Source organism: Etheostoma cragini, chromosome 13 (genome assembly GCF_013103735.1).
Source record: "Etheostoma cragini isolate CJK2018 chromosome 13, CSU_Ecrag_1.0, whole genome shotgun sequence".
Lineage (NCBI taxonomy): Eukaryota > Metazoa > Chordata > Actinopteri > Perciformes > Percidae > Etheostoma > Etheostoma cragini.
In genome coordinates this window covers 5034192-5050048 of record NC_048419.1, presented here as the reverse complement: position 1 = coordinate 5050048, position 15857 = coordinate 5034192, and the positions used below count along the sequence as shown (strand labels likewise).

Here is a 15857-nt window from a genome sequence, read left to right as displayed (position 1 = left end):
CTACACAAAGTGACTTGACTTCAGTGTGATCATGGTGTTGGTGTGCCATCTGCGTGTGACTTTCTAGATCCACAAGGTCCAATAACTACCACTGGAAATAAACTTTTTTTATTTAACAAAGAGTTAGCCAAACCAGTGTAGTGTCTGCTAATTATTACCGCAACAAGCAAAATGTTAATGTCAATAAGAATATTATAATCCTGAGTTTTACATCTACTAGTCTATCTAAAGGATTAGATGCTGGTTGCATATACAAGTGTGTTGTTCTTCTTTTACCCAAACTTTTATTTTTTTACTTAAACACTAAATTTAGCCAAGTTATATTATAGATTCTATCCATTTATCAATCTGAAGAAATACCTAGTGATCCGTTTGGTTAATTAAAGCCCTTTTTGAACGGTACGGATTATATTGCTTAGACACGTACATCAAACGTGTTTATTACGTTTACAGCAGCATGAAGACCCATTCTGACTGACCTAAATGAGAGCAGTCTAATACATAGTGTTGCCTACCTCCCAGTCCAGGACGTAGCCTGTTGTCGTATCCATCCAACAGCCTGTCAAGGATTCGGGTGAAAATTGTGATATTGTCTCTGCTGTCATCAGGCAACGGCTCTCTGTGTCCAACTACTGCCCTGCAGGAAGAAATGGAGACAGGAAGGTGGAGTCAAAAGATGGAAAGCATATAAAATGTAATAAAAATTAAATATTAAAAAAGGTAATATTGTGTTCCACTGGAGCACTAAGACCGGCATGCATTCAGTGTCCAGGGGTGTGAAAGTCTGCTGTTTGTTTTAATCCGCCATCGCAAAGTAAAAAAAAAAGAAGCAAAACTGAGTACATTGTAATACGTTTATTTATCGCAACATTCAACAACGTTATCGCATGTTGCATATTTTCCTTATATCGTGCAGCCCTACAACACACATACAGGTTCAAATGTTTTGACTCTCCAACACCCAAATAGATATAACATGATTTATTAATTAAAACATAACATACCAGATTTCAGTATACATAAATTATATGACAATTAATTTTTTACATGTTGTTCATGATCAAAAGTTTAATACAGAATAAATTCAGTATAATACCAAACTCTAAATATGACCCGTTTCTGTAGGAAATTAGTTGTAATTCCACCTCCCTGATTATTATTTCTCTCACAGACAAAATCTCATGCCAGTGATCTGCCCAAGGCTTCAATCAATATTTGGATAATAACTTCTGGTCGTGTTTGTTTTGTTATTTTCATCTTTACAGGCTCTTAACAGAAAACTGAATTTATGGTAATGGAGTCTTTCTCAAGAAGGAAATACTCTGAAGTGTTTTGTTAGAGAATTCATCATACGCTATCAGACACTTGTTTTTAAATTGTACATGTCCCACAATTCCCTGCAGGGTCACATTGTGGTGAGATGAAAAGGCCACTATAATGTAGGTGGAACACTGATGAGTTAATGAGGAGGGCCTTCAATTAAACTTATATCTCCTGAGGAGCTGAACTATAATATCCAAGTAATCCTCATAGACGAGCAGTCCATGTCCTGATGGCCCCTTATGACCTCATAAGATCGGCCCATCTGAGCTTTAATTTTACTCAAAGGCAGAGCAGGATACCCAGGGCTCGGTTTACACCTATCACCATTTCTAGCCACTGGGGGACTATAGGCAGGTTGGGGAAACGCATATTAATTTTTTTAAACAAAGATTTTATGGAAGATAAAGTCCCTTTTTTTTTTTTTGTAAATTTTTTTCTACAATAGTCATCAAACGTACTGCTCTATTAAGTTGTTTTCACTGTCAGTGGCGGAGTACGCCATTCCAGCGCAGGATTCCAGTTGCCTTCACATATATGACGGAGTCACAGGAAACGAAGCATGCATGTAATCCAGCCTTCTTGTTGTGGCATATAAAACAATTCTTTCCGCCGCTTCATAAAACAATTGTTCAACTGGCGAAACGCAGTATGACTTTTAATAGCCACGGGAAACCCAAAATTGCTCTTTGTTTAATTTTGTCTTTGTTGTAATTTTTCTGACTGCAGATCAGTTTTACTTATTGCATGGCGTTATGGAAGCTGAATGAGCTGTTAGAAAGAGCTGCAGGTGACTTAACCTATTTATGTCAGTCGAGCTGATATGTGGAAAACTACTTGCGCTGTGTGCGGCATGAAATCAGATTGTAATTTTCAATGATTTTTGATTGACTTCCTTATTAAAACATTGTTTTTTTTGCATTGTAAACAGATACACCTGTGGTCTACTGCACAAAACCAGGATAAGGGATAAAGCTTGGATATTCAAGTTATCCTGAATAAATTTAGCCTTGACTTGGTGGCACAAAAGCAGAGGCACTTAAGTTACCATGGAGAATAACTGATGAATAAACTCTGTTACAGTTATGTGAACAGTGTGTATTACATGTATCATTTGATTATCTTCATAGTTTATCAATTTCAGAGTCCATTTTCTTCGATATCTTTGTTTCTATGTCCAAATATGGGGCCACGAGGAAGCAAAGCATATGATAAGTGAAGAAGGAAATAGAGCTTGACCCATATTAGGCATTTTTCACATTAGGCAAAAAAAAAAATCTTTTTTTTAAATATACATCAAAATCATTTGAATGACCAAAAAATGACTGATAAATACAAATTTAAAAAATAAAAACGGACTGTCAACCATGTTATGAGCACAGGCTTTGTATGTTTTTTCCACCAGAGGGCGCTCTACAACGTTCTTCTTGGCAGCACTGATTTTTTTTGTTCATGTGTTTTTGTTCAAAGGACTTCATATGTTAAGTTTGTAATTTTATTTATCAGAACTTCAATATATTTTGATGTTCCTTTGCTCTGTTGTGACAATAATACAAAGTAGGAACTCATAAATAAGTACAAATAACTAATGTTAGGGAAATCTGTTCATGTTTTGTAACGCGTTTATGGATTTAAAAAAAATTGATCTGCATATCGGATTTTTTAAATAAACAAATGTTTGTATCGGCCTTAAAATCCTTTGGTCGGGCTCTAGAAGGAAACTGCCTCTGTAAAAAAACAAAAAAACAAAAAACAGCACAAGTAGAAAAAGCGTAGCAGATAATAGCGGGCCGCCTGAATGATAAAAGTCTAAAATTTACATTTACAAACGACTACTCTCAAATGAAACCATTTAAGGAGTTAGGCTATTTAGTTACACAAACACTTTGCCTAAAAAGTGACCAGTGGAAGTAAATATGTTACATAGGTAATCTATATTTTAGAGAGAGAGAGAGAGAGAGACAGACAGAGACTAACTCCTTGAATGGTATGGCGGATTAAATTCAGAGCAGTAAATAAATATTTTTAGGCTACTTACACATTCAGTCATAACCACAGGTGTTGCCATATCGACCGGGACTGTACATTAAGAAATAAGACTCTAAGAAGAGAGTACTAATGATTAGTCAGATGATGGGAGATATTTGAGACGTTATCTCCACTGAGACTGAGCCTTTTAATTAACACAAAGCCCATGATCTGCCCCTCATTGAGTGGGGCACAGTTTGATATAGTGTGGTTGTCAAATGGGTACCTGGGTGTGCTGTATAATTAAGCTCTGCCAAAAACATGTGCAAATAGGACAGTGTAAATATTTGATATTTGAAACTAGAAGTCAGTGGAGTTGGGCGGTATCCAAATTCAATCCAAAAAATATGGTGAAACACCTCTCCGTCTCATTAGGGCGGAACCCCAAATGCTGCCAAACCGCAGAAGTTGTGTTCTTCTTCGAGACCAGGTCACTCGGTGCACGACTTGCTATCCTCCCTCCCTCTCTCTCTCCCTCTTTCTCTCTCTCCGTCTCTCTCTTCCCCACTGTCACATGAGGACAACCACCCATAAGCATTTATAGGCATTAAATAGTGCATTGCATTTTTTTCAATGACAGTATTGAAACTGATACCGTTGCTATTGTCAAGACCCTGCGGTACACCTTATTTCCGCCGAACCCTAATATACTGTAAATGTTTTGCTTTTCATTCACAACACTTCCAAAAAGTGACATGCGTGTTTGAGACAGCTCAGAACACACCGAATACAAAAAGCTTCAGAAATGGCTGGGGCGAGCTAAACCGCAACAGATAATATCTCACTTAACATGAATCATATATCAAACAAAAAGCCTCTGTGGCCTCAGACAGCACCAGTGGACACTTAAATATTAACGAGAAACCTTTTGTCCCTGTGAAAACCATTCTAACAATGTCTGCTCTACACTCAAATATCCACTGCAGAAAAACACAGTACTTGGGTGGTTTGGAGCATCTGCGTGCTTTACTGAAGCACGCACACACACACACACACAAATGCTATAGCTTTCAGTATGAGCCAGCTGTTAAATTCCCTGATGAGGACAAAGAAATGGGACATTCTCTCTGAATTTGACATCATTTTTGTTAAAACACAGGTTTTTGTAATCATGCAGCAGCTTGTTTTACTTACTCATTCCACTTTTTATTCACACATCAATTCAAGCATATAAATGCCTATTGACAAAGAAAGGACAGAACAGTCTATATATTCCTCAGTTGTTCCTCACATGAAGGAAAAATATTTAGAGAGAACAAACTCTCAGCGATGGACCTCATTTATGTGAATTTTGCCTGAAGGAGAACAAGTTGCATGAGGAGCATGAAAGGTACAGATACTGTAGGTGTAAACACTGGAGATGGAAAGACAGGCTTCTACAGTGTTTCACAACACTGTGATGCTAAATTCGACATATTCTGCAATCATAAAAGATTTATACTGGTCATGGGTTTAGCACATAAATAATGTTCATTTGTTTTAATAACTGCCATGCTGCCTGATTGCATTATTCTGTGTGGTGGCTTTGAAATTGAAGTTTCAATGAATTTGGAGTATTTGATCATGAGATGACTGACAGGTCTTTACCAATGTTGTGTGAGGCAAGCCTGGAAAACTGTGTTAGTAAAAGGCCCCAAGACACATCCGATTGGGGGAAAAAAAAATTGTAAGTCATTATTCACTACAACATTGCATGTGTGGTTGTTAAAAGGTACTAGTTTTGTTGCACCAGTTATGGTGGTAAATCTGAAACATCTAGGACATTGAAGCACAGAAGAAGCAGAACCAGCTGAAAATGATGCGGACACACGGTTACTGTTAAGTCTTTACTCTTCAGTTGAGGCCAATTTTGACATGTTTGGCTGATTACCCACTGATGTCAAATGAAAGATAAATTAGCTGCTCAGTTTCATATTCATTTATGTATTATTTATATGTCAAAACTATTCCAAGTCTAATCAGTGTCCGCATGATACTGTAGGTGATCTGCTGCTCAGCTACTAGGGTGTTAAAATGAATCATTGCTTATGCATTGATGCAGGGACAGACCATAATCGTGTCATAATTAGCGAATCATAATTGTGTATTGTTTTTGGAATTTATTTGTTGTCTGCTGTGCTCAGACTCGGCTACATTCAGAAAATTAAGAGCAGATACAATAAAAAGGGGAGTTCATACATATACTGTATTTGACTGCTTGAATGTGTTGATGGGAACCATGTGTGGCAATGTAAGATATTAACAAGGAGGTGACGCATTGGGATGTTGATTTGAATCGTTGACAGGATAATCGAATCGTGACACCAGTGATCATTCACACCCCTATCAGCTACAAAATAATGTCAGCACTATCGGCTACATAATTACATCAAAAATATTCAATGCTGCAGTCAGTTAGGGATAGTTTAATTGGTGTCTATGCTTTTCTTTGCTTCACAACTCTACCCAAAGTGACTGCTGATTGGTGCAGGGTCACTAGTTTCTACAGGCAGAAAAACAAACTTGCGGACATCTTCACACCTTTTTTATTATTATTATTTATTATTATTTTTGTACACGCTGTTGCAGAAACTGACCAAAGCCTGTCATTTTACAGTACCAAAATTGACAAGTCATGCTTCACAATGTTTGACACGAAAATCAGCACCACATCCTACAACACCTCAGACTCAACGGAGCAGTGAAAAGTGCCCAATGTTAACCCAAGGCAGGTTTGACTGGAAAACAAATGTGGATTTTTGAACAGTCCAAAATCAAAAACCGTTAGTTATTATTGCATGAAAAACTTTAATTTGGGATTTAGGGGTATTACAGTCATGGTAGCAGTAAAGAGAAGTAGCACATTAAACTCAACAGCTCACTCAATAGTCACATTTTTGACTATTCCTTTTTGATTGATGGACCCATGAGATTGGACAAATGTTACATTATATTATGTCCTGGAGCGTATGGACAATTAAAACCACTTTGTCTTTTTTTGTTTGTGCAAACAGACTTTTAACTTAACTAGAAGTTAAAGACTCTTTTACCCTGTAAAAATAGTCTTCTTATTCGCCATGTTCTGTAGAAATCATCTTTTTAATTATTGCTAAGTCCCATTTCTGCACCGGATTTGCGAGGTTCTTCAGCTGACATGACTCTTAATCTTTTTTGTCTTTCAAAGAGGAAATATGGAAAGTATTGTATTAATTGTTCAATATCAAACGTGTACAAACATGTTTACAGGGACCAAGAAACTTATAGTATGCACTGTACATGCCAAAGCCTTTTGACGAATAACTTTCCATGCTCTTATCTTCATCTATGCTAAGGATCTTCCACAGAAGGTTTAGTTTGAGATAACCCAATCCCACAGTTGAGAATAGATTGGAATGTGTCTATCTATTACAAGTGTCTTACAAGTAAGGAGTGGTCTGAAGGTAACATCTCTGCAGGGGAAATCCAGACAGCTAGCTAGACTATCTGTCCAATCTGAGTTTTTTTTTAGTCACATGCTTCCAAAACTAGTTCCTTCCAGAGGATTATTTTGGAGAGACACTGTTGCTCTGTCTGGCGCTTAGTGATTAGCGTGATTGGTGCCAATAATGGCAATAAACCAGAGCATATTTTTCTTCAATCCAGGAATGCTGTGTGGACTATCCAGACCTTCCTTGGCGGCTCCGTGGAGGTAGGTCTGGCAACGCGAGACAAGGTGACTGGCAACTTGAGAAGAAAATGGAGGCATATACTTTGTAGGCTGGTGGATACAAATCTGTGTGGGCCAAGCAGTCAGACTTAGTGGAACGGGCATGTAGTGAGTAAGTGGCCTGGATCTGATCCAAGGTTAGTGAGGTGAAACCAGTCTGACAGGTGAAGGATTGCAGACTTGGCCAGGGAAGAGATGTTAGTAGTGGTCTCTCAGGGCACACAGGTGCCTGCTGCCAGTTAGGAGGTGTGTGTGGGGGAGGTGTGGAGTGAGTGGGGAAGCTGGAGCGAAGTGAGCAGTAACGAGAGCTGTTCGCGGGGTGCAGTATGAGATGAAAGTGCTTCGTGAGCTGACAGGGTGATGGCAAATAGATTAGAGAGGAGGAGTAATTTTACAAGTTGCAGTTAAAGTGTGTTCCTTTCAGTGACTGATTTGACTTGTTTTATGAGGCGATTTCTTTTATCCTACAACTTCTGGATGTTGAACAGTTGAAGCAATTTGGGAAAAAAATCTTCTCTGTACACACGGCAAGGCACACATTTCATTATCCGCTAGAGAAAAGAGCCGAGGTGACACCAAAAGAGGCCAACTGAAAAGTTTACCAATTAAGTCAAAACCTGTGGTCAGTGAACATACAGGTCCTCTGTGTACTACGCGGCATGACTACAAATGGCTTATAAGTAACATGAAATTTAATTATATCCTTAATTGGATGCATTTCCATTTAAAGGAGTTAAACAGGGTGTTATTAGACAGAGAGGGATAAACCTGAATTGTAAGCTAATGGACCTTGTTAATTTTAATTGATAGACTGGCCATTGGTTTAATAGTTGCACTTTTACCAGGAGATAGGATTGCATTCACTTTGACCATACAGCTAAACAATTGAGGCTTCGTTCATACCGACTTTAGCTCTGTGTGAAAAGTTTCTTTTGAAGGCCAGTCCGGCGACCCACAGGGGTGCCCAAGCAAACTTAGCACTAGTAAAGTTGCGTTTTATGCTCTGTTTTTGTGCTAAGTTTAAGGCTCTCTGTTGGACAGTGCTGACAGCGGAGGCACTAGAGTATAACGATAAGGACTGGCGGGTTAAATTGGTTTACAGTATATCGAACATATGCTCTGCGGACTTGTCTCGGTTGCACGGACTTGGACGCGATGCCAAGTAAGTGGCTGCACATAGCGCGCAACTTTGTGGCTGCACAAGCGATACAAGGCTGCAGCTGTCTGCAGACGTGAAGTATGTCCGAGCATCCTGGACGGGTGAACTGGGACTCCTAAGCTGTTTGACTGTTAACGGTTAATGATTGGTTGACCAGGGTCGGCTTTTGGTCAGAAAAATAATTCTAAATTAGCATCCTTGAAGTGCCCATATTATGAAAAAAAACACTTTTTCTTCTTATTTAGGTTGTTATTTTGTGTCTCTGGTGCTTCCACACACATACAAACTATCCATGCTGTTTTGAGTGAGATACGGGTTCTGAATGTCCTGCCTTCAGTCTCCGTGTAAGCTGTTCAAAATCCGCGCGGCTTTCTACGTCACTAGCCAAGACGAGGTGGCTAACTAAAGCATGCTAGCGCTAGCCAAACACACAGGCAATGTGCAGTACAATACTAAATAAAAACCATGTAAACCTATTCTGCTACAACCTCAAAAGATAATTATGAACCTGAAAATGAGCAGAAATGGGCGCTTTAAAAAACACAACAGCTCTGGTTATGCTGCGTCATTTTTTAATAATTTTTGACTATTTAAGAAAACAAACTAAATTATGTTTGACAATGTTATAGGATTGCAGTGCTAATTCAGTCGAGCATTTATTAAATTTGGCTTGAAAAGGTGATGAACTCTGATAAAAGAATGCGAGAGGCAAGAAACAAACTGTGATTCACTCCCATCCCAACAAACATTTGGCTGCTGCTGCAGTGACTTATGCAACTTTAATTGAAAGTGGGCACTAACCCAGAAATGCCTCGGCATCCTCCCCCAACTACCTCATCTCTCTCTTAAGTGTGTGTCACCCCCTCTAGAGTGATGTGTGAGCCATGGATGGCGGATAAGAATCCTGATATCCATCCACCACTAAAATGCCCAGATGATGCACTCGCTGAACTGCCTTGCTGCTGAGAACCGGGGGCGACCAAAATCGAATAGGAAGGGGGATTAGTGAGGCTTCTCAGAGCTTTGTGGAGAAGATATATTGGAAGCTGATGACCTTTCTTGACTGTGTGGTTATAGGTGCAGTATTTTATTCATTATAAATGCTGCAACAAACATTTAATTCCATCTTCCTGTCAACTAAAACCCACAATGGGGGGAAGCAAATGAGAGGGGATGTCTAATTAGCACAGTCTTGATTAATAAATAATAAATTCCAAGCTTGAATTCATGCACGAGTTAACCTTTACAACATAACTAATCTTCCTCACCAGGTCCTCCCACTCATATTATATCCTATTCTACCAACAATATATTGATAATGTTATGCAGCAGCACATTATGCAGCATATTGTCTCCAATGGATGCCGAACGTTCAAAGCCTTTACAATATGACTGATTTTTCTTTGTTTGCTTCTTTCTTCTGTCTTCCACTTGCCTGTTTTGTGCAGATAATATACACAGGAGAGAAACGGATGGGGGGGGGGATAGCTAACACACAGCAGCGTTTGCTGACTCCAGGGACAACTGTCACATCTATATTTGTTCATCTAGGACAAACTTTCTCATGTTCTTTAATTCATCATACTTTTTGAGAGGACCTGCCCTTATAACCTATTTTAGGTTTGTGGAAAATGAAGCTAGTGTAATTAAACAAGAAAGCACATTGTTTAAAATGTAGATAAGCAGAGTGCTTTTAACATATCCTAACTACAGAAGACTTTGGTTTATTTAAAGAATGTACATTTTTAGCCATGCAGCAGTGTGGCTCTTGGTATGGCAATTTGGTTGCCCACCACTTTGGTCCAGACCGAAATATCTCAACAACTATAAAAGGATGCCATGCATGGTGTCCAGAAGATGAACCTTAAGGATTTTGGTGATCCTCTGACATTTTCTCTAGCGCCACCATGTGGTTGCCTCTTTTGTTTTTGATTGAAATGTATCGACAACTTTTGGATGGATTGCCATGAAATGTAAACATATTCCCCTCAGGATGAATTGCAATCAGTGTGATGGTTCCTCGACTTCTCAGTTGTCCAGGTCTTAAATGCCCACAAAACATTCTCATCAGCCTCCGCTAGAGTTCAGTGCTAGTAAAGCAATGATAAATGCTAACGTATTAAACTTAGATGGTGAATGCTGTAAGCATTATACAGTACCTGCTAGCATCAACATTGTCATTGTTAGCATGTGAACATGTTGACAATAGCATTTATAATATATCATATTATAATATAATAGCATTCTATATACACTCACTGATAGGATTATTAGAACACCATACTACTACTGGGTTTGACCCCCTTTCGCCTTCAGAACTGCCTTAATTCTACGTGGCATTTATTCTACAAGGTGCTGAAAGCATTCTTTAGAAATGTTGGCCCATATTGATAGGAGAGCATCTTGCAGTTGATGGAGATTTGTGGGAAGCACATCCAGGGCACAAAGCTCCCGTTCCACCACATCCCAAAGATGGTCTATTGGGTTAAGATCAGGTGACTGTGGGGGCCACTTTAGCACAGTGAACTCATTGTCATGTTCAAAAAACCAATTTGAAATGATTGGAGCTTTGTGACATGGTGCATTATCCTGCTGGAAGTAGCCATCAGAGGATGGGTACATGGTGGCCATAAAGGGACGGACATGGTCAGAAACAATGCTCAGGTAGGCCGTGGCATTTAAACGATGCCCAATTGGCACTAAGGGGCCTAAAGTGTGCCAAGAAAACATCCCCCACACCATTACACCACCGGCCTGCAGAGAGGTAAGAAGGCATGATGGATCCATGTTCTCATTCTGTTCACGCCAAATTCTGACTCTACCATCTGAATGTCTCAACAGAAATCGAGACTCATTAGACCAGGCACCATTTTTCCAGTCTTCAACTGTCCAATTTTGGTGAGCTCTTGCAAATTGTAGCCTCTTTTTCCTATTTGAAGTGGAGATGAGTGGTACCCGGTGGGGTCTTCTGCTGTTGTAGCCCATCTGCCTCAAGGTTGTGCGTGTTGCTGCTTCACAAATGCTTTGCTGCATACCTCGGTTGTAACAAGTGGTTATTTCAGTCAAAGTTGCTCTTCTATCAGCTTAAATCAGTTGGCCCATTCTCCTCTGACATCTAGCATCAACAAGCCATTTTTGCCCACAGGACTGCCCATACTGGATTTTTTTCCTTTTTCAAACCATTCTTTGTAAACCCTAGAAATGGTTGTGCAAATACTCAGACCGGCCCGTCTGGCACCAACAACCATGCCACGCTCAAAATTGCTTAAATCACCTTTCTTTCCCATTCTGACATTCAGTTTGGAGTTCAGGAGATTGTCTTGACCAGGACCACATCCCTAAATGCATTGAAGCAACTGCAATGTGATTGGTTGATTAGGTAATTGCATTAATGAGAAATTGAACAGGTGTTCCTAATAATCCTTTAGGTGAGTGTAGACTCAGAGCCGTTCACATGGCTGTAGACGTCTTATTACCTTTTCAAGTTTTTTTTTTTTTTTTTTTTTTTTTTACACCATATTCAGTGTAGAGCTGTAGCTGTACAAAGTCCACCCATCTTTCCCCAGTAACTTCTTCCAGCTCCTCCTCTGGGGATGCCCAGGCGCTCCCCAGCCAGCTGGGTTGGAGTCCCTCTAGCATGTTGTGGGGTGGCCTCCGGGCCTTTTCCCAGTGGACCGTGCCTGGCACACTTCCCACTGCAGGCACCTGGGGGGCATTTTTAGCAAAAGCTTAAACTACCTCCACTGGACACACTTTGTAATGTGTGTTTTGCAGTAGTTGTCAAGTTGGATCATGTGTCCACTGGGAACACTTGTTTAGAGCTTTTACCCATTGTATTGACTTGAGAGAACACACTGTTACACATTTCAGACAGTGCCAAGATATTTGCATTGGCTTTCTTTCTCAGAGCAGAGGACTGCTGAAACTATTTCAACTTGTTGAAAGGTTTTCAATAGTTGTTGCCATAAAGACAGCCATGGTCAGCATTTCTTACACAGCATCTGTTTAACACTTCCAGCTAAAGCAAGAGGTGGAGGCCAATTGGGGCCTCCTTGCCCCATTGGAGACTGTGTTTAACGGGCACAATCTGTTCAGATAGTGGAACAAGAGGAAAATAGAATCAATTTGAAAATGTTAATTTCCAGCTGCTGCAACACTGCTGTTCTATATCCTGTTCTTGATGGGGCTGAGGAAAAAAGCTGCTCTCTGTAACTTTCTGTAAATGTTGGCTCAATAATCTTTTGTAGCACTGTGCAGTCTCAGCACGGCATAGAAGTTTTGTTTGAAGTTACAGAAATGTGTGTCTGCTAGCGCTGTCAAACGATTAAAACATTTAATCATGATTAATCGCATTAATGTCATAGTTAACTGGCAATTAATCACACATTTTGATCCATTCTAAATGTCCCTTGATGTCTTTTTGTCCCATTATTTTCTTATTTTAATGCTCTTATCAACATGGAAGAGTGGATCGGTTCGCTTACAAAGGATTTTTATTTATTGAAAACAACACTGACATACAGCCTACTGTAGTGTTCAATTTCACACTGACATTCTCACTAGGAGCAGTCGTTCACACTTAGAACAAATTATTTCTCACACAATGCTATACGGGGGGGGCAGAATCAGCATCAGTTGTGTGCTTGACCATCAAGTGGTATTTCAGACTGGACGTGCTGCAATAATAGCTCAGTTCACAACAACAAAACGCACAGATCACTTTGGTCTTGTTAATAAAACCATTTGGCAACTTTTAAAAAGTTAACTCTCCATTCAGAATCTTATTGGCGTCCATTTCGGCATCACGTCAAAACGTAACGTTACTACTCTTTGGCCTGTTTTTTTTCCGGTGTAACTAGACGGTGATTTTTTCTAACTCAACTAGTTGTTACAACCGCATGTGAAAAAAAAAGTCTTGTGATTTAAAAAAAAGGACGCCGTTAATAACGAAATTAACAGAAAGGACTAGTGCCAAGTGTCATCCAGTGAGTGAGGCATGGTGCCTTGCTCAAGGGCACCAGGAGATGAAGCGGCATCTCTCCAGCTACCGATCCACACTCCGTACTTTGGTCCGTACGGGGACTTGAACCAGCAATCCTCCAGTATCACTGGGTACATAGTCTTGTCCTTGGCTAAACAACCCTGCTCAATCCTTTCTAGCACTGTGTTCCTCTTTCTATTCAGTACACATTCATCCTTTCTTTTCCTCCCACACACAGCCTCAATTCCCCAATCCATCGCTGTAAAGCCCTCTGCCTTATTTGATCTTGGATTTTAACCGTTTTTGCCTCTCTTGTTGTCCTTGATCTTTAACTAGCCTTAATTCACTGCCATGAAAAAATGAAAAGAAAATTCACAGCAAGGTTTTACTGCAATTAATGTATTAAGCATTCAGTTAAAGTATCACATCTATTTAAAAAAAAAAATCACATAACTGTGATTGAAGGACATATATTTTGCAAGAGGAAACATATTTTTGGAATACAGAACCACAAATGAAATATGCTGGATAGGACATCAGCCTGCCTACAGCAGCAGGAAATTATCTAACATAAAGATATGATCTGAAACGTGTGATATCAACGTTTGTGACACCAGCCCACTTTCCCAGGCGCTTTTAGAAGAAAGCCACAGCTCTTGCTGTCACATCCAGCAACGATATCTACAGGGATTACAAAAGCTTAATCACCTGTATCAGCAGCAATGAAGAGATGATTTATAACTGTAAGCATGCTCCTAGCTCTCCATGCTATGAAGTGCTGTAAAACCTGACCCTAAATGTGTGGTCATCATTGGCTGGACCAACCACACGGCGAGGGCCAGGCCTTGGAACACAAAGCTTAGTTGCTGAGGGAATGATGAATTTACATCATTGGTTGGAGTGAGAGTGATGCCAATGTGTGTGTGTAAAATGTTGAGTGTAACAATTGTTCTTCTCATTTAAAATATCCTCATTATCGCGGTGGATTACCATGGTGTGGAAACCTTGTGTTTAATCCTTCATAGCTCCAACCGAGGCTCTTGAAGTTGCATGCGCTCTGCGCTCAGACAGGAGAAGGGACAGAAAGTAGCAGCATGTTATCATTCCTTCCCTTTTTCAGACTTTTTGAAATGATGTGGGTAGCCCAGAATGTAAGTTAAAACTACTCTGTAGCTTAATAAACTGTCATGGGCTTTACTGCCTCATTATTTTCAATAAGTGTTCTGCTAAAATGTGGAAGTGTAATATTAGTATTAATTATTAGTATTAGTGTAGTACTTGTATGTAGTGTAATAAGGTGTATTGCACTGTTCACTCTGTAATGAATGTGTGTGCTGTAATACATCTGGCTTATTCTCAATTTGTGTTACTAAGCAATATGTAACATTTATGTTAAATATTACAGAGAAATGACTATATTTGTAATTCTCAGTATTTTTTCATGTTATATGCTGGTTGCTACAACCCTTGTGTTGTCTTCCCGTTAACCTTGAACTTTTAAAAACCCGAGCTGGTTTAATAATAGGTTTTACACTTATTCTTGCAATTCATGGTCAACAAACCTCATTTATGTAATATTATACATACGTTTTTATTTAAAAATGCAGAAATTATGACTTATTTGACTAATAGTTAAGATCAGAGGATGTTGAGTGGATCACAGATGGGTATTTGTCAAAGTTTAGTCCGGATACTGTTTTGAAACCATTAACATTTTTTACCTGAAGAATGTTGTATGAAATCACCATGTTATTTTTGGGCAATTTGGTTGAAAGAAATACATATTTCTGATTTAAAACACTTTGAAACAGGTGAAAACGAAAAATCCAAGGGTTAACATTTAGTTTTGGTAAATAATGTTCATAGTAAGTCAGATGCTTATTAATGTGCATTATTATTTGCTTATATTTCAGAACCCCATCCAGCTTCACATGTAATGTCAAATACAACTTTACGGTTAACTTCATGTTGGAGTTGTAAATAAATCTTCCTGGATTTCAAAGTCAGGCATGTCTGGTTAAAGTAAATAATTTATCATAAAGCCTCAAGGAAGCTAAAATAAATACTCTGGAGCTGGTAACCTTGCGTCTGAAATTCTGCCTTTTTCAATTCAAAATCTCATTACAATGTCCAAGGTATACAGCGTTATTACAGCTGGAGGAGGAGGGGACAAACAGAAACCAACAAATCAAATAGGACTGTGCTGAGTTTACACATAAATCCTGGCAACACAGGCCACACCGCACCCATGCAAATCCCCATCAGAGAGTAGGTGTATTTTTTTTCTTTTCTATTGCTTAAATTTCTTTGATTTAGTGATCCTAAAACCACAGGTAAAGGACACATACCACAGGGTCTCGCAGGGTTTACAGCCAACATATGCAACCCCATCTGGCTGGCCAGTCATATCATTTGGTCCGCTGTGAAACAAGAAGCTGAAAATATTGGAGCTCCTCTTTCTGATTATTTGTATGCTTGAAAGCAGTGTTCGGCTTTCATCGTTTTCTATCTCAGTAACACATGCTCTCTCTCCTCATCTCTGATCGCTGTGTTCCTTTCAACTTGATTTCTCTTTTTTATATGGCCGACTCCAGCTGAAATGACTATTTCCTGTTGTGGGGGGTGTGCGGTGAGGACCCAAACGCAGAGAGACGGAGGCAGGCGGGAGCAGGTACACAATGCTT

The 15857-nt window shown here is 39.4% G+C and overlaps 1 protein-coding gene across 2 annotated transcripts in view; it reads right to left on the bottom strand.

Moving 5' to 3' along the window:
- The window catches only part of gabra3 (gamma-aminobutyric acid type A receptor subunit alpha3), a 100496-nt gene that overhangs the window by 44718 nt on the left and 39921 nt on the right, over nt 1-15857 (bottom strand). For both annotated transcript variants that reach the window (XM_034889210.1, XM_034889211.1), the window contains exon 3: nt 516-637. In XM_034889210.1, coding sequence (XP_034745101.1) covers nt 516-637 — 122 coding nt within the window. The remainder of the gene's footprint in view (nt 1-515; nt 638-15857) is intronic.